The sequence below is a fragment of the Canis aureus genome, chromosome 4 (genome assembly GCF_053574225.1).
Source record: "Canis aureus isolate CA01 chromosome 4, VMU_Caureus_v.1.0, whole genome shotgun sequence".
Lineage (NCBI taxonomy): Eukaryota > Metazoa > Chordata > Mammalia > Carnivora > Canidae > Canis > Canis aureus.
In genome coordinates this window covers 45,584,453-45,603,959 of record NC_135614.1, presented here as the reverse complement: position 1 = coordinate 45,603,959, position 19,507 = coordinate 45,584,453, and the positions used below count along the sequence as shown (strand labels likewise).

The 19,507-nt window shown below is 42.8% G+C and overlaps 1 protein-coding gene across 9 annotated transcripts in view; it reads left to right on the top strand.

The window, feature by feature from the left end:
* Positions 1-19,507, top strand: part of TENM2 (teneurin transmembrane protein 2) — a 1,508,878-nt gene that overhangs the window by 1,199,864 nt on the left and 289,507 nt on the right. For all 9 annotated transcript variants that reach the window (XM_077895600.1, XM_077895599.1, XM_077895598.1 and 6 more), the window contains one exon: positions 10,977-11,211. In XM_077895600.1, coding sequence (XP_077751726.1) covers positions 10,977-11,211 — 235 coding nt within the window. The remainder of the gene's footprint in view (positions 1-10,976; positions 11,212-19,507) is intronic.

The following is a 19,507-nucleotide window of genomic DNA, read 5'->3' as shown; positions in this document are numbered from 1 at the left end:
CTAATTCATGACTTAAACCATCTAAACTAAATGTGATGAATAACTCAGGACCTCTGTGACTTGTTCAGTGGTGAATTGCAGGGATAGAGCAAACCTGCATGGCTCATAGATGAGCCTGAGTGGGACACACACACACACACACACACACACACATACACACATGCACGGATACACACACATCCCAAGAAAACCTTGACTTTACCATGAGCTTTACCATGAGAAATGGAAGCTAATGTTAAATGAAACACCACAATTCAAGAAAACCTGGGCCTGTCTTAATGCTGACTCTCATAGGGAATAAGATAAATTATCAAAAGAAACTAATATACAGCCCTTCAAATTGCCTACCATCAGAAGGGTTTATTTCAATGTATTTAAATTGCAAAAGATGAAAATGAAGACCACTGATTATTTGGGGAGTCGGTAAGACCTCTATCTACTTACTATAACTCATAAGAGGGAAAAAGGATCCTTAATTCTTAATGGTGCTATTAACCTTAAAAATATCTGACAACAGGAAGTTTTACAAGTCATTACAACAATAATCTTTGAATCACAGGGTCTATTTCACTCCTCTCTCCACAGCCTCAAGAAAGAATTAGCCTGTTCAAGCAAAGATAAATAAATCCTGACATCTCTTATGTCCTTCCTATCTGTCATGTATCTTCTAAGCACCTTCACTTAAAATGTCTTATCTCATTTAACTCCTTACCAAGCAGGAATGATGTTCACCACCTTTTCTGGGTGGGGAAGCAGAGGCACGGACAGGCTAAGTGCTTCATAACTCTGATCGTCTAACTCCAAAAGTTGTTCAGGCATAACTGGAGAGGTCAAGGTCAAAAAGACTGAGAAAGCCCTGAAAATGGCATACTGAGTCATGGATGGCTAGGAAGAAGCCCTTGTTTTCAGAGGGGCCAAGTGGGAGATAGTGATTCTGTTGCTATTGCACCCTCTTCCCCCACAGAGCCAAGATCCACAGAGCACAATGTCCTCCCATGGTCCTAGTTTTTTTCTGAAAGTTGTTTGCGTCCTGGGGCTCTTGGATGGGGTGGATGTTCTCATCCGTCTCTGCTTGGCCCTGGATATTCCTGCTCATTATCTATGCTACATGATAGAAAGGGCCAGGAGCATGGTCTCATCCACTTTAACTGAAAAATGCAAAGCAACTTCAAGACAACTTTGAAAGAGACTACTGATCAGTTATGAATAAAACCCAAAGGGGCACTTTTTCTGACAATATATGCACCATGTAACCCTAGGCAGGGGATGTTTCTTCAGGAAGCTCCCAGAAATTTTTGTTGAGTAATTACTTGCTCGTGTGTGTGTGTCTGTGTGTATGTGTATTTTGAAGGCAGAAAGAGTATCCTGAAAATATCTCCAGCAGTACGCCCTATCCATACCATTACATCAGCTGTCACTTGACATGAAACCAGATGCAGTTCAAGGTCTTCTGACATTCAGCTGACTTCTGTTTATATAGTATGGAGAAACTTTTGTTCCCTTGCCCTATAAGGCATGTACCATGAGAGATTTGGGGAAAAGGTCACCCAGATAGTAAATAATTCTGTTGAGCTTTGTAGTGAGAATGCTCCAGGAACCTTTATCCCGTCCTTGCCATTTAACTGGTGTGCTTCAGTCATTCTCAGTGTTAATGAATGGTGTAGATCAGAGATTTTCTCCATCATTCTGTTCATCAGAGACACAACCTAAAATCAAAATCATATGTTATCTTTGCTTTGATCTTCTACCTGTGTTCAGGGGAAAACATTGTGACCATCCAAAGGTGGGGGAGAATGAAATACACCCCAACAAAAACCTGGTTAAAGAGGTAAAAAATGGCATCTTGACGGAAGAAAATTCCATGTGTGATTTTTATTTTTCAAAAAAAAAAATAGTCTAGGCTGTGAAAAACATATTATCTTTCATGGAGAGGGAAATGCCCAAATATTGGCCAGACTATTTTACAATAAGACCTTGAAAAGCTATGCGATGAGCTGGAATGAGAGGAGTTTAAATTTTTGATGCAATTCTCTGCTTGGGAAAGTGATAATGCAGCTCAAATAACAGAGAGAGTATTTTCTGCTACAGCGCAACAATCAACATAACGTCTGGGCATATTAATAATTTCACTTCTAAACTTCTCGACAGGGAGAGCATGGGTCTTAATAGCATTGTCAAGATCCTTAGGGCAATTGAAAAACCCAAAATCATTACTTTCTACTGATAGGCTTTCCTCTCCCAGAGGATGCCAAAATACCTAGGGTAATGTAGATTTATTGAAATGCTCAGATAGGCACTGCTCAGACATAACTTTGCAATAAAATCTTCTCTTTAGAAGGGCTCCTCTCAAGTATTTCAAGTGGTCTTTTTTTTTTTTTTTTTTTTTTTTGTCTTTGTCACTGGGAAAGCAGCTAATGGAGTTGACATTGATCTCAAATGATACTTCCTGGATGATTTAAGAATGCAAAGAATGAATATAGGAGTATGGTAAAATGATGTGGCACCTATGATTAAAATCCCTTTCTGAGATGCGTGAGAACTTGCCCAACTGGGGCAGAATGGTCCCAAATCTACAACGGCTATTAAGGTCATGATTCAAGTGCAACTACTGATTCGGCACCCAATTCAAGAATTCCCTTCCTCTTTTCTCCTCCCCTGAGTCCCACCTGTGTGTGTTTGTGTTTTAGTTGAGCAAGAATGGCACTCTGCTGTGATTACAGCCATGCCTGAAAGCCCTGGAACAAATTCCAGGATCCCCCTTGGACCCTGAAGTATACAATTGTGTCTCAAATGGCCATACCTAACAATCTCTGAAAAATATCAACAGCAGTGGGGTCCTGGCCAAAAAAGCTCCTGTGAACACCAGCTTCAGGTTGCCAGGGAAAGGCTTTTTTTAAGTGGTATGAAGTATGCCCCATCTGAGATCTAACTTTGATTTGTTCCAACGAGGCTTGGTAACAGATGTCGTGGTAAACATACACACACACACACACACACACACACACACACACAAAGGGAATCACCATTTATAAGAAAGGCCCAGAATAGACCAATCCATAGAAACAGAAAGTAGACTGATGTTTGCCAGGAGGTGGGGGGCTGGGGAGTGGCTGCTAATTGGTATGGGGTTTCCTATGGGGGGTGGTATGAAAATGCTCTAAGATCAGACTGTGCCAACGGTTGCACATCTCGGTGAATATAGTAAAAGAAAACACTAAAACATACACTTTTAAAAGCTGAATTTCATTAAACGTCAGTAAATCTGTTATTTAAAAGAGAGAATAGGTGGTCAGGCCGAGCCAGGAAAAAACAAACAAATAAAAACAAAGGGGAAAAAGGTTACCTTCTCCCCGAGTCCAACTGTCTTCCTGTTAAAAACCCTGTGAGAGTAATGAGAATTCAGGGAATGAAGGGAAAGGCCCATCAGAGTCTGGGGATCAGGAAATACTCAAAGAACAGAGGCAGAAGCCTGCACGATCCCGCTCTGCTGAGGGCCTCCCAACACAGCCCTCCGGAGACATGATGTGTTCCTTCACTCATTCATTCAGCATTGCTTCTGTGCCGGGGACATGAAGAGAGACAGGCTCTTGTGCTGAAGGAGCTCACGGTCTAGCAGGTAAAACAGGAAGGTCCAAAAATGATATAAAACCACATGCCCAAACAAAACAAAACAAAACAAAACAAAAAACACATGCCAAGGGTCAGGGAAAAGATGTGCCCGGTGTGCACTCGGGAGGGGCCCAGCTGCATTACGATTAAATACAACGTGTAAGGAGAGAGCCTTCTGTCTCTTAACATCCTGCACCTCAATTTCTTCCTCTTTATAATGGAGAACAGTATCTCCTGAAAAGATCATGATAAGTTTAAATAAGGCGAACTATATGGAGCGCTTAACACGTGGCCGGTGCTTCTTACACGGGAGCAGTTGTTCTTAGATAATCTAAGGTCTCCCTCTAAACCCCCCCCCTTTTTTTTTTATAAACGCCGGCAGAGCTGACAAAACTTTGGTTTCTAAGCCTGCAGATGAGTGCTGTTTGTGACTGCGATGCCCATGCTCCTGCCACGCAGCGCGGATCCGTGTGTCATTGTGAATGCGCTCAGAATGCTTTTTCTCTGAGGTCAGATAGTTTGTGTAAGCAAGAGAACTACACATCATTCCCTGCGAGTGAACACAGCCCCTTCCTTCTGGGGTGCTCTGTTCGGGGCTGAATGGGGCGTTTCCATCAGGGCAGCCCCGGATCCAAGACTGTGCGCTCCTGGCCCAGAGGCACTGGTCAGAGCCGACGCCCAGCCCCGGGAGGTGAGAGGGAGGTCATGACTCGGGTCATCCCTTCGGCCTTCCGTTTGTTTCCTCCTCCGTTCTGCAACGTGCAGAAGGGCTGCGGCCGCAGCTTGCGACAGTAGTGGCCATTCCTGAGCAGCACCGCGGGTGGGTCCCTGCCCTGCAAGGCCAGCGATACCACACGGGGGTCAGTTAACAAAAACTAAAAGTCTGTTCTTTAGTGGATGAATCATTCAGGAGATACTACGACAGGGAAGGAGAGAGCAAGCTGAATGTCCCAAGTGTCTGATACTTACAGCCAAGTAAATCTCTTTCCATCTCTTTCTAAACCCAGGAGGAGGCTAGATCTGGCCTCTCCCCCAGCCCCCTCCACCCGCAAGCTGTTGGCAAAGTACCCAGTCAGAGCAGGAAGGATGAGCTGGGACCTAGCGTGCCCTTGTTTCTGCCTCCAACAGACCTAATTGCTGCTTATCCCTCATGCCACTGGTTATGGGAGCCAGGGATGCAGCACGGAGGAGGAAGTTTGAGAAAAGCCTTTTGGGAAGGTACAGAAAAGAGATTGCACTGCAGTTTGGCTGTTCTGGCCTATTTCTCCTGATTCAAGCAGCACTGTGAGGTGCAGAGCTTTGAGGTGGGCGATTCCCTCCAATTTCTCACAAGATTTTGTTCTGCCATTGAAGGAAATATGCAGAGAAGGGAGTTAAGGCCATTTTCCTCTGTATTTGCCAGGGTAAGTCTACACTCCGGGCAGGGGTCTTTGTTCCCTTCCTGTGTGAGGGCCCTCTGGGGCCTCGTGCTCTTTTGCGTGGGGAAGAAGGCCTGGGGTGCAAAAGCAGCTGTGCCACTTACTAAGCCACGTGGCCTTTGGGGCTTTACTTAACCTCTCTGCACCTCACTGGCTGGATCTGTAGAATGGAGATAAGAGAACCTGTCCCATAACAGTGAGTGGTAACATATTGAGATAATTTATGTACAGGACTTTGCACAGGACCAGACACACAGAGAGAGCCTAGCTCTTAGCAGCTCTTGTTGGTGTCATTTTGTGGTCCGCCCATAACGTCAATCATTTTGTTTATGGGAAAGGAACACTTCTGAATCCCAGGTTCCATTTCTGCAAGCCCTTAGAGAGATGCTCTTGAGACTGCCGATAGTAATGCCTGTGCCATGTCACTTGGTCAGAAGGCCCTTCTGTGGACAGTATTTGAAGCTGGAGGAGGTCTGAGATTGGTGACTTTGCCTTTCTACATTGATTTGATTGATATCATCCTCCAGAAGCTCCCACTCCAAAGAGTTAGGAAAACCCGAGTTCCCCAAGAGGTATTCATCATTTTTCCTAGAGCCATAGTTGCTATTGCTATTATTAGTGTTATCACTATTATTAATTATAACACATAATGTAATACACATATTACATATGTAATACATTATATGTACACATAAATGTAATAATAACATTGATTAATACTTAATATGTGCCAAGAATTGTGGCAGACTTTTTAAAGATGTATTCTCATTTGATGCTCCTAACAACCATATGAGAAAAGTAAAATGACTCTGCCCATTTTACAGATGAAGAAATAGACTTGGGATAAAAATACATAATTTTCCAGGGGTCACACTGTTAATAGGTGGCCACAAAGGGGTTCAAAGCCAACCACAAGTCTGGTCATCAGCAGTAGACTCCTCCTTCTAACTAGAGGCTGTTATTCTTGAAAGTCTTCATCTCTGATTCCTTCTGCCTCCTGTTTGAGGTCAGGTCTGAACAGTGTGTCCTGGTGCCAATTTTCACCAACCAGGGCTCCAAAATCTCTATCAACACCAGCCTCACTGCTAGCATCTTCAAATTGCTGTCAAGATGTAACTTGCTACAAAGACATGGTTCAGTAAAAGGGGGCAGAGAGTTTGTGGTTAATTCATCATCTCAAGGTCCGAGAGGTTGAAATTTTTAAAGACCAGCAGTTGGCATGCCATCTCCAAGAATGAGTGAATTATTAGCAGGTAGGCAGGCCTATACTTATATTTTTTTATTTCATACATTTTATCATTTTTTTAATCACCAGGAAAATAATAGTGTGGACTATAGAGCAAGACAAAGTCATCTTAGTTTATCCCTGCCCTCCTACTCTCCTGCACACCTACTCCCTCTTGGCAAGAGTAGGTCTAGCCTAAATGCCTCACCCACCTGTTTATTTAGGAAGAGTGCAACAACAATAGCCAATTATTAAGAATTTACTTTCTTAGCTCCAAAGAAAATCCTTCCTTTACACATTATTGACAATGTAGGCGTTGGTTGTTTCCATATGCTGTTTGAGCTCTGTTAGTCTAGTCGACACAGGAGCTGATACTCCAGGATTTTGCAGTCTCCAGGTCTAACTTTGTTAGAATTGATATTGTTACCCCTTCTTGGATGGGTAAAGTAAAGTAAAGCACTACTTTATTTGTCTTATGACTCTAGTGTCAACCAACTGGCCGTTAGGAAGGACGGAATGTGGGAATGGCATCCCTGTCAGGACCAAAATTTCCGGCAACATTAAATATTAAGCACTGTTCTTTTGAGCAAACAGGACAAACCAAGCGCTCATTCAAGCACCTAGTTTTTAAACATACAGGAAGCACCCTCTCCCATAAATTCATTTATCCTTGCTAGGAGTCCTACCTGTCCTGCCCTAGCTTTTAACAAAGGACCAGTGTGCATCTCCTCCTTCCTCAGACTAAAAGCCACACAGTACCTAAAAATAAATTCTAGGTTCTCAACTTCAGATAAATCAGGTGCAAGATAATAGGTTAGCACCGTGATTTTAATGACAGTTGCCTTTTGCCTGCTAATAGCATACTTATTAAGTTGATAGTGTGTAAGCATTTCTGTTACATAGTTATTCGTGGCTCAATTGCATTATTATGTGATTTCATATTTATGTAATAGAAGAGACATTAATATGCACATTAATTAAACCCAATAAATGTGTGGAACTCAGAGTGGACCTGAAGGTTCCTTCATCAAGTTGTTAATCATTTCTGTTTCAGCATATATTGAAGACATGAGTTGCCTTTCAGAAGGGCTTTTTCATGTAATTTGACTTCCTGGAAAGCAGTAAAGCATGTTGCTGGCCATTGTTTGCATTTTTTGAAATGGAAAACCATCACATCCAGCAAGCTCATTGGATGAATGTAATGAAAACCAATAAACACAAAAAGTGCTTGGGATCATTAGTTGTAGCAGAGATGTTGTTATATTAGAAATATGTGACCCACCCAGAATACTAAGGTACCACGGATGAATCCAGCAGTCAAAAACATAAATGCCTACCAGCGGTAACATAAATACATACATCCAGCCAGATTAAAATAACAGGGGTTGTTAGGGTTGATGACAAACCAGAAAACCACCCAAAGGCATTCAGCTATGCCAGTCGTTACCATGAGGGAATAGACTCAGTATTTTTGTTCTGTTGTTTTGTTTTGTTTTGTTTTGTTTTCAAGAGAAGTCAGAGATCTGGAACAATTATACAAAATCTTGCCTCTGAATTTTTGGTAATATCCAGCTTGGGGGCTGCTGATTTGCGACTTCCACCCTGGATGGTTGAAATCTAGGTTTATGTCCCGTACTCAAATCTGGACTCATTAAGAGCTGTAGTTATGTCTTATCCATGCTTTTCTTCCTGAAAGAAGTGAGCAATGCTCCATACACAATTGGGGAATTGGGCAGCCTCGGGTGGCATGCTTGGCGTTTTCGCTCCTCTTCCTCTCCATCTCCCATGTTGACACACAGGTACTTACTGCTGTTACCCGTGGTGGATGAGTTCTCAGAGAATTACAGAAATGGCCTTGTATGCCCAGGTTCGCATGACTCAAAAGAGGCAGATCCAGTCCTCAAATCCAGTTCTTTAGATTTTTATCTCCCAACCGCTGGCTGAGTGACCCCCGCCCCTGCCCCTACCAATGCTCCCATGTCTCTCTGTACAGACCCCAGTGGTAGCTTTTACCATTCTGTGTCCTAATTGCCCTTTCTAGGTCTTGCACCTAGTTGAAAAATCTGGTTGTTAGATGGATAGATAAATGAGCAAATATAATCAGTGTCACAGTGGAAATGAGCAGCAATAATGAGGAAAACATCTTCTAATACTAAGGATGCTGGATAGTTTTTGTTATTGCCATCAATAATTTGATTTACTTGCAGTGAAATAACAGGCTTTGTAGGAGGGCAGAGTGGGAAGAGAATTACGTCTTCTTTCATCTCCCCAATGAAACTCTAGACCTCCCTTCTTTAGCAGAAATAGAAAAAGAGCTTGACATCTCTTCCAGGCAACTGGAAAGCTCACCACCCATTTTATTTGGACCATACTGCATAGCACCCAGGCCAATGGTTCCATTTCCCACTCAGCACCTGGATATTTTCAACAAAAGAGAACCCACAGGAATTCCACCCACACAGAACACAGATGGACAGAGGTGGGCCACACAAGTTGGAGTAGGCAAAGAAACTTCAGCTCAGGGTGAATAGACAGGAAGCAGGAGGGTTCTGGGATCTCATTTAGTGAATTAAATACCTCCCATAGCCTCTTTGTACTTTTGGAGAGTGTGTGGTCTGGAGTGCTGGAGGCGGAGGCCCCGGGGCTGAGGGAGACAGAAAGTGAGGGCTTAAGGCTGAGGAGAGTGGGTTCTCCCTTGTACACTGATTCATCTCATCTTCCTGAGGCAAGTCTCAAGATTACCCAACTAATGGAGAATAATGACACCACTTGGATGGGAGTTGAGAGAAGGGAAGGGAAGGCATGAGAATTCATTAACCCTGTGTGAGGGGCTTGGATTGCATCTCTGAAGGATCGTTATTACATCATTTCACCCCCTTTCCTCACCTCTTCCCACTAATATGAGGCAGACAAATGCTAAATAACTATATAATAATACATTACTAGACAGACAACAATGCCAGGAAATGTAATAGCCTGCTACAGCTATGAAACTCCCTCAAAGATATATTTAAAATGTCACTGGTGCATAATGTAAAATACGAATTGCAGGTTCATTTGGAGGACGTGATTTAAAATCTGTACAACTGTATGGCCGCATTTCCCACTGGGTTTTAGTTTTAGTTATCTTCTTCTGAAGACCAAAAAAAAAAAAAAAAAAACCAAGTAATTTCAGCCCGGAGACACAAACTTCGAGGAAACACTTTTCTCTGTTATTTTTCCTTCTTATTTTCCGTGGTCATGATGCTCTGCAAACCTAGTATCTTCTTGACATGTTGTCTTTCTTTCGGAATATTTCTGCAGGCTTCACAGGAGCCACAGAATGTAGATTACACCTTTTGGAGATGTAGCCTGGCCACATAAGGAGACAAGTAGTTGAAATTTGTGTCAAATTGCTTGTTTAAATGATGTGAGCCAACTTCTTAAAGCCAGGACAGCAGGGGCTGAGGATTTTAAAAGTTGGCAGGGGCCAAAATGACAAGGCTTGGCAGTCACCTGGTGAGCTGCCAACGTCGACTAGAGGCTTCAAAAAAGGACACAAATTAAAAGTCATGTTTCAGCAGCCATTAAAACCAAATTATAGGCTTACATTGCATAGTGAACTACTTTCATTTTCATTATGCTTAAAATATTTCATTTTGTACATTGAGAATGGGTTGCTAGGAAAACCCTGTGTGGAGTTGTCATCTGTGGTCATATTTACAAGGGATACATGCAGAGGTATAGTTTTCCTTTGTGCATTTTTCCTACAAGGATAGAGGATTTCAAGATAAGAAAAGAGGATGCAATTTGGAATAAGGACCGCGGTTTGAAAACATCAGTCCTGATGTGTCTGAGCAGGCTGGCAGATACTTTCTTATTAAAAAACAAACAAACAAACAACTGTATACATATATACATATATACATATATACAAAACACATACATATTTTAAAAATTGACGTCCTCAAAAAATGGGAAATTCTATCTAAAAGTCCAGATTTTCTGCTTTCCTTGAAAAACTAGAAGATCTGGCTGCCTTGGGCCCTTACCCCTCGTGGGCACATGGGCTTCGATTTGAGTGAAGGTGGCTCAGTCCATAACTGGCCCACTTCACTTTCCTACCTGGCCCCCATAGGTATTTAAATGTGCCACTCTCTGACTTACAGTGTACCATATTCGTATTAATTTTAGAAAGGGGAAATATCTGAGGCACCTAGGTGGCACAGTCAGTTGAGCGTCTCTTGATTTAGGGCTCAGGGTCACGAGATGGAGCCCCATGTCTGGCTCACACTCAGCCCTGAGTCTCCTTCTCTCTCTCTCTCTCTCAAATAAATAAATAAATAAAATCTGAAAGAAAGAAAGAAAGAAAGAAAGAAAGAAAGAAAGAAAGAAAGAAAATATTTGTGAAGAATATATGCAGTGTACTGGTTTACCAGGAAACGGTATGGTATAGAGACTTGGCTACTACACCCATGACCAGCCCTGTCCCCTTCCTTCCATTTCAAGATTAATAGGTTCCAGGCCGGTTTCACTAACCTAATTTCTCCTTCCTCCTTTGAGGCCCGCAGCAAAGAAAGGCCAACCGAGGCGCGTGCTGTGCGCGCAGCCAACCCCAGGATGAGGCCTGTGCGGTGTCCCCTCTGTCTCCAGCCTGCGACTTTCGGAAGCCACCACGCTGGGGCGCTTCGAGGGCGCCTGCGGTCTGCACCACTGACGGCCCTTTCTCCTTCCTCTCTTCCCAGGTCCCCCCAACCACCACAGCCAGTCGACTCTGAGGCCCCCTCTGCCGCCCCCTCACAACCACACTCTGTCCCACCACCACTCGTCCGCCAACTCCCTCAACAGGAACTCGCTGACCAACCGGCGGAGCCAGATCCACGCCCCGGCCCCCGCGCCCAATGACCTGGCCACCACGCCGGAGTCCGTTCAGCTCCAGGACAGCTGGGTGCTAAACAGCAACGTGCCGCTGGAGACCCGGTGAGTCCCCGCCGCGCCCTGCGCCCTGCGCCCTGCGCCCTGCGCCCTGCGCCCTGCGCCCTGCGCCCTGCGCCCTGCGCCCTGCGCCCTGCGCCCGCCGGGGGTGGAGGGGGCGCTCGGGGCGCTGGCCTGGCTGGCCGGGGAGACGTCTTGGAGTCAACAACGGGGCTAGCTAACCGCCCCCTGGCCGGTCCCTCCCCCGGGGATTCGACCCTGGGCGGCAGGGTGATAGGCACTTCTCTGTTGGCCTGTGTCTCCTTCTCATGCTTGTTTACTCTCTTAGGCGGCGCTTGTGTACCCAACTAATAGAATTAGCATACCATATTTTTGCTCAAAGGCTCATGGGAAACGTGCTTATAAGGATATATTGACTGCAACCTGCTGATAAATTATGCATTTGGCCTTTCCCGAAGTAATAAATGAAGACTCATTTGAAATTAAGTGTTTGGGGAGACCTTGAGAAACAGTCCCTGATTCCAGACTGACAGAAGTATAATTTTAATTTATATTTCATCCAACATACCGTCTCACTTTAATCCCTCCTGTACACACTAACAGCTTGATGCCTGAGGGGCAAACAAGAATGTACAAAAACAAACAAGAAAAAAGGGGCAGCACTGACGTTGGAGCGGAGCGTTTCAAAGCGATCTCCAGGTCTGGCTCTGTGTTGTTTTGCTTTTGCTTCTGTCCCTTTCTTACCTTCATGTCTGGTCTTCCAAGACCGTACCCACCTTAATGCCCTGAGACGAGGGGCCTGGGTCACGGGGAGGCGGGCTGGGGCAGAAAGACCTCAAAGGCAGTGGGTGGGCTGCAAGGCGGGAACCCGCCTTGTGCCCCCACCTCAGACCCTCTCATGCTTTGTGTGCTCCAACTATTATTGTTTCCTTGTCCAAGAGAACCATGAAGAGAAAACAGAGAAAGGGGATAATTCGTTTTGACCCTTCAGAAAGTTCTCACTTAGGTTTTTAAACTTTAATAAGTTAGGTTTGAAGAAAGACAAAGGAATCTGTCATCTCTCTGGTCATGGCCAGTGAATTTTCTGCACACAGCTGGAAGCAACTCTGCAAGCCACAGCATGTTATGTTGTTTCTTAACTATAATTTTTTTTTGTTTTTTTTATAAGATCTTGAATAACTTGTGCACCATTGTCACTGCAGTCACTCTAAACTTTAATAAAGTTTATTCTCTGATGATCATATTACTTTCAACTATACCTATAGTCTTAATCTCTGGGGCTTAAAATAGGTAAAGTCAGTAGAACCCGTATGTGTATATAATATAAAATAGATATACTTAAACATCTGCACTGGTATAGTAACCCATTAATAAAACAGTTTTGTTGGAAAGCTTCCAGGCTGAAAGCAGACTGGTCCAGGAGGCTAGATTCGGGATATTTCATTGTTGGTGGTGATCTTTAAAGCTGTATAGGACTTTCTCTTTTTCTTCCTTCTGCCATAGAGTTTGTTGGGCATTAGCCCTTTTTACATCAACAGACTGTTGTTTGAAAAAAAGTTTCTGGCCATAAAGCCTACCTAGAGTGGACTAGATGGAAGAAGGAAAAGGATGAGGAGAAAGGGAAAGAGAAATGTAGTAGCTATTGTAGAAAGGGTTGGGGGAAAGGTCGGAGAAAAAAGGACCACCATCACCGTTAATCACCAGTTTTTACTGTGCACTTTGCATACGCCTGGTATTCATTCTTCGCATGCATTATCTCATGAGAGCCTGGAAGAAATACAGTGAGGTAGGATGGAACCATTGTTCCACCATTTTAAAGATGGACAATCTAGATGTAGAGGGGCAAAGTAACTTTTGAGAGGCCTAGAGCTTCAGGGAGATGGGACATTTTGAGCCACATTGGATGGAATACAAGCGGTTTCCAAACACAAAGTAAGGTGGCGAGATGTCTGATGAGTGAATATCTACATTTACTGCCCTAATTGTTATATTTATAGGGTAAATTCCATAAGAGTGTTTGCTCCTCACAGAGATCCTCCCCTTGGTGGTTAGAATACATATGCTGCACGAACTGCCTCCTCTTTCCCAGCGTCTGGGGAAAATAGTTGGTTTTCCAGGATATCGACCTTACAAAACCATTTGCAGTCAAGTGTTATCTTGACAAGGATCTGGTAGAGAGGACCAGCAGAGCCAAGCCCGTCACCTTCCTAGTTGTCTAAAGTAAGCTTTCCTAGAATTTGTGTCTGATCTGGAGAGTCCTTCTGCAGACCATTTGGATATTTGTCATTTCTCCAAGGATTAGGGCTTCTCAATGATGCTTTTGGAGGAGGCATGTTAAATACAAAGCTTGAAGAGTAGAGAGGATTGTCAAAATGTTGAAGTCAATCAGAAGGAAAAAACAAGCAAGGGCAACATCTGGATGTTCTTTGATCGGGGCATTCAAGGGCCAAAGATTAGAGAATGTAAGGCCCCTGGGATAGGGCTATCATCAGAAGTCAAACATGGGGTGCATGAGTCAGCAGATATTTGAAACTCCATTCATGGAATTCATGAATACATATAACTTGGATATGCCTCTGGTCTCATGTATAAAAACTTTGACAGTAACTAATAAAATTGTTGGGCTTTGTGTTTCTTTTAAAAATATTATTCATTCAGTATCTTATTAGCAAATATTTACAGGGCCCCTCTTGTCCACTAGGCACTATGTTAGGTGCTAGGGAGATAATGAGTAACACATGAATCTTGCCCTTAAAGCTCACACAATCTAAAGGAAGAGGTAGGTATAAAAATAAAAGGATAGTGCAGTATATACAGTAATGGAAGTATAAAGTGACTGTACAGTGGATGAAGTGATTAACTCTTCCAAGATGATCAGGAAATATTTCACAGCTGAGGGTCTGTTTGAGCTGGGTTTTGGAAAGATGATAAGAATTTGCCTAATAGATAAGTAGAAAGATGTCAGAGAGGGATCCCTGGGTGGCTCAGCAGTTTAGCGCCTATCTTCAGCCCAGGGCGTGATCCTAGAGTCCTGGGATCGAATCCCACATCAGGCTCCTTGCATGGAGCCTGCTTCTCTCCCTTTCTCTGTGTCTATCATGGATAAATAAATAAATTAAGAAAGAAAGAAAGAAAGAAAGAAAGAAAGAAAGAAAGAAAGAAAGAAAAGAAAGAAAGAATGTCAGAGATTATGGCATATTGCTTATTCCCATTCCCTACTATTTTTTTGGCATAGTCTTAGAAAGTGTAGAACTGAACAAATTAAACAAATTAACTCATTCAAAAGCTGAAACATTGTGAGTTTCATCAGATCATTTTCTTACCCACAGGAGAAGTGTAAAGTGTAGGTATGGAGCTCTTCTTTCAGGGGCATGACGCCACACGAGGATTCCCATTCTTATTTCTATACCAAATAAGGATTGATTAACTACATCCAGGAGAGAGAACCATTGAAGGCAGGGCATTCTGAAGGCTGATTGTGATGTGTCATCAATTTTGAAAATGCCGTGGAAATTTACAAACAGCCTCACCACCTCTACTCTCCCTAATACAGACTTCTGGGTGTGTTGGAAGAATTTCATAACTCTGGAAGGTGATGATCGGGCATTATGCCACGCCCAGAGACTCTAAGCCAAGTCCAGCATGCTTCTTTAGACCAGTGAAGAGCAAACCCTTGCCTCTCTGCATTGCTTTTTGATGTTCCCCTCAGTCTTAATGAGGCATGTTACATCTTCTCTGGACTGTGCTTTTTCTTCCATTTTTTTTTCTGTGACAAGTAGAAATAAAGGTGCTGATTAAGGAGGCATAGCCTGAAAATAGGACTGTTCGAATTTGGAGTTTAATATAAGACCAAAAAAAATACAAGGAAAGTTCCGTACCAGTGTTAATCATGTAAAAGTTCAATGCATATAAATTTCTACTACCAAAACCAGTCAATTCATGTATAAACCGTAACATAATCCAAGAAAAAAACAAACTCAGGGCAGAGGAACTAACAGTTGGCAGTCTGTACTGTCTTTCTCTAGCATCGTGTATTGCAAAATTACTCCATTGCTGTGTTTCTCTCCAACTACTAAGGTCTTAGAACAAAATCCATGGGCAATTCATGGTTGATACCGTGTCTCTACTGCTTCCTCGCCTGAGAGCCACAAGGTCAGGAATCCTCCTGGCCAGCAGCTTCTTGGGGAGTTTCTGAAGTCAGCTTCTCTTGTCTACAACAGTACAAAGTAGCCCGATGACTAACTTTCCTTCCTTTCTGTGTTTTGCTGAAACAAGCTTCTCTCTCTGAATCTCCTAGCGGCAAGTCACTAAAGAGAATTCCCAAGCAGGACAAAACATCCCTCTGATTTTACTTCCTCCTTGAAATACTAGAAGCTCTCTCTCTCTTTTTTTTTCAGTAATGCCTCTTCTATCTCTATAAATTTTGCCACAAGGGGAACAGAACATAAGTACATTAAGAAATCTCCATCCGATCCTCAATTCCAGAAGCCCTCATTTTAACCATCAAGTTCCTCACACTACAAACAAGTTTGCAAGTTGCTTTGTAAGATGGTCATCCATTATTCATTCAAGAAATATCTATGAGAACCTATCATGTGCCAGACACTGAGGATTCCACAGCGAAGAAGAAAAGCAAAGTCCTCACCCTTGTGATGACTCCAGGCTGGATGTAGACAGAAGTAAATAAATGATTAGACAACTGTGTCCCCCCACCACCCCAGCCCCAACAACGACAAATGTAGTATGGGCCATGTGAGGTATAGAGAAGTCAGATGCGTGAGAAATTGACATTTAAGCTGAGCCCTAAGGATGAGTAAGTGTTAATTAGACTTAAAGAATGTTCTAGATGGCAAAAACAATGACCCGCTGGGGAAAGAAACACTACAATGCCAAGAAAGGAAAGCAAGCTAAAAGGGCAGGCGAGGGCAGGATGTTGCAGAGCGTTGGGCTGGGTTAAAGGTTTTGGACTCCAGCCCAAGAATACCGAGAAGTCACTAAAGCGTTTTAAATGGGAGAATAAAACAGTAAAATAATATTGTTTCATTTTGTTTTGAATTATGGTAGCTACCATATGGTGAATAGGTTGGGGGTAAGGTAGGAAGTATAGCAAGTCTATAGGTCCAGCTCGGAGAGTGTTGTAATGGTTAAGATAAAAGGTGCTCTGGTTTTCACTAGGGTCCTGACAGCTATAGTACTCATATTTGCTTTTCCCCTACCCATCTGGCAAGAAAGTGAACATTCATAAATGTCAGTTGTATTTTGAAGGCAGAATCAGTAGGGATGAACACTTGTGGAGTTGTGGCTTAGGCAGTTGAGAGCACAATGACCAATTTTTTTACTTAGGAGGGTGGCTGGATAATGATGCCATTCCCTGAAGAAGGAACAAGTTTTCTGGCAGAAAACAGAAGTGCGGTTTTAGACACATTAAATCTATGATGCAGTGAGACTTAAGTGTAGCTGTTTTGATTCTAAATATTTTGATTCCAAAATAATAGTTGTAACATGGAAATTCATCCATTTACAAATAACAACATATTTAGTGTGTTCAAAGCTCTCAGCAATTGATTTTTTTTCTCTTTTAAAAATAACCCTCCAGAAATTGTGTTCAATTTAGTAGTTATTCTACATGCTCATATACGCCTGCAAATAACAGTTTTTCTTTATCAAATACTTTTTGCTTGGCACTTAGTTCTTACTTACATGATGCCATTTAACCCCTTAACCCTTCTGTGGGGTATATGTTACTATCCCCATCTTAAATAAGGAGAAGGCTTGGGAAAACTAAGTTACCTACAGGTCTGTAAATAAGTAAGTGGTGGAGCTGGAATTTGAAATGGGTCTGACTCCAAATACCGTGTTTTTAGCCACCACATGATAGTGCCGTTCGAACTAGAAACAAAACAAAACAAAACTATGCCTATTCTGGTGGCAAACAACAGATTAATTTTCCAGGCCATGGAAATGGTGAAGTCAATGCATTACAAGTGACATAGGCAAAAAATGATCTATGGGACGAATTTCAGCCTGTTGCTGGATGTAGACTTGGTCATTGACAAAATCATTAGCCAGGCAAGAGGTAAGGGACTCTTCTCTGCAGCTCTTGAAGATTGGTGGCAACCAGTGTTGTCAGTGTGAGGCCTCGCTGCTCCATGGCCTGTGCAGCAGAGGATCAGTGTGAGCTGATAACAGATACTCTGCGTGTTATGAAATGTGAGAACAAATTGACAACACAGAAATAAAAGTCCTGCTACTTCTTTAGCTCTGTAATTTGCAGAATTGTTATCTCCCAAACAGAGCTTGGACACATTAATAGGAGAAAGCCAAACAGCTAGGGGTACCGTGGCTGACCATTCGATCACACTTTGAGTGCCATGATTATTCCTGTTCGCAGGAAGTCATGCAAGTGCTCTGATAAAGAAAGAAGCACCTTGGGCTTGTGAAAAGCATTTTAAATATCTAAATGTGGTACCAGAATTTCAGAAAACACACTTTTTGTCTTCATGAGGAAGTAATCTTAGCCTCATCTAGATGCTTTATTGGTAGTGCGTATTTGGGAATCAAGACACAAGACCTTTAGTAAATAAGGTTTTCACAGAGAAGCAACAAGATTGTTGAAACATCCTCACCATGCTGAGCCCAAAGACTATTCCAAACTTGTTCTCAGATTGATTTTTCTACCTAAGGATTAATTTTCTGACAGAATCACTGACAAGCTTGATCTTGAGAATATTAAACCAAGGTAACCTGTTTGGGTTTCCATTTTTTTTTTTTTTTAATGTTTTCAAGTGAAGTTTAAAACTAGAATTCATTCTGGGTGAACCAAATGCATTCAAGCACTTTTCAAATCAATAGGCAGCTTGATTTCTCCATATTGCCAAACATTATGCCCTCTCTAAATTCTCATCAGAGGCAACATGGAAATTAATGAGACCTTTAGGTTAGCCTTTCAAGCTCAGCCTTATTTTATAGCTTTACCTTGCCTTTTTGACATGGTGATCCCGCCTGGCCACCAGCAGCATTTCACGTTGCAGTGCACTTTAATTTTATAGTTTTCGTAGTCTTCCTTGGAAACTGGCAGCTTATTAATCTCAATAACTGAGCTGCTCAATAGGCAAGCTCTCCCATGAGAAATGGGGCTGTGTCTTTTTTTTTTTCCCTTTGGTGGATGGACACAAGGGGTTGGTTGTTGGGTGGAGGCATATGGTGGGGTGGGGTGGGAGAAAGAAAGCCAGTTGGAAAAGGTACCTCTGTACCCCACATCACTTCTTGACAATTGGCAGGAAAATAAAGAGAACTAGTCTGATCTATTGCTCTGCAATTTATGGCTTGTGGTGTTAAACACACTCAAGCCCATTAATAAGAAAATAAATAAAGTGCTGTGGCACGTGTGCAAATTACAAGGTGCATTAAGAAAGAAATAAGCATTACATCTTATTTAAGACCACTCCAGCCTGCTCTTTGGTGTGGTTTGCAAATTGGGAAGCATCCTTGAAGGTGGATGTATCCAAGGAGAGGCTGTCCTTTTCAAATTTGACTCTCACTGTAAAACTAAAGCCTTATTAAGTTTATTAAAGCTTTGGGGACTTGAACTTCTTACTTGTAAGCTAACCACAGCTAAGGTTCTAGGTAATAGGACTTTTTAAGAAGCTGTCCCCACCCCCATGGTGGGGACCCAGTTATGGATTGAGGCCACCTCGTGGTCATGCCTTGTAAGCACAAGACTCTGCCCCCAAGTCTGTGTAAATGTCTTGGGTTTAAGTTGAAAAAAGCTAAATATTTCCATCTTTGTCTGTGCTCTTTCACCCATTCAACTAATATCAGCTGTCACTCCCTTGGGGGCATTTCCTGAAGCCTTCCCAGAGGATATTTTATCTGGCTCAGACAGGGATAGGCCTGATGTAGCCCAAGTCTTTTTCTAATTCTGGCTCCCCAATGATCCTTTTCTTTTCACAGAGGCCAGATAAGGCATGCTCAGCTCTCCCAGGCAGGAGAAGTAGGCTCTGCAACTTTTTCTGCAGCTTCCTTTGATTTATTAGTCTCAGCCTTGCCTGCCTTTGTGAGGTGGAGTTTTGTGTCACCAGAATTGCAGTCCTGTACAAGGCTCTCAGCCAGGTTGCTCCACTGGGGCTGCATCCTCTAGATTAGAAGGAGAAGACTTAAGAAACTTTTTCTCAGACAGCTTTTTTCCCTCCAAAACCCACCAAACGATTTCAGGCTGCTTCATGAGTCCTATTTGCAAATAATCATTTTTAGAGGTCGTGACAATGTTAACCACAAAAGGCTCACCCTCAAAATTGTGTATTTTTAAGCCCCTTACGGAATTGCTTCTTATTCAGAATGA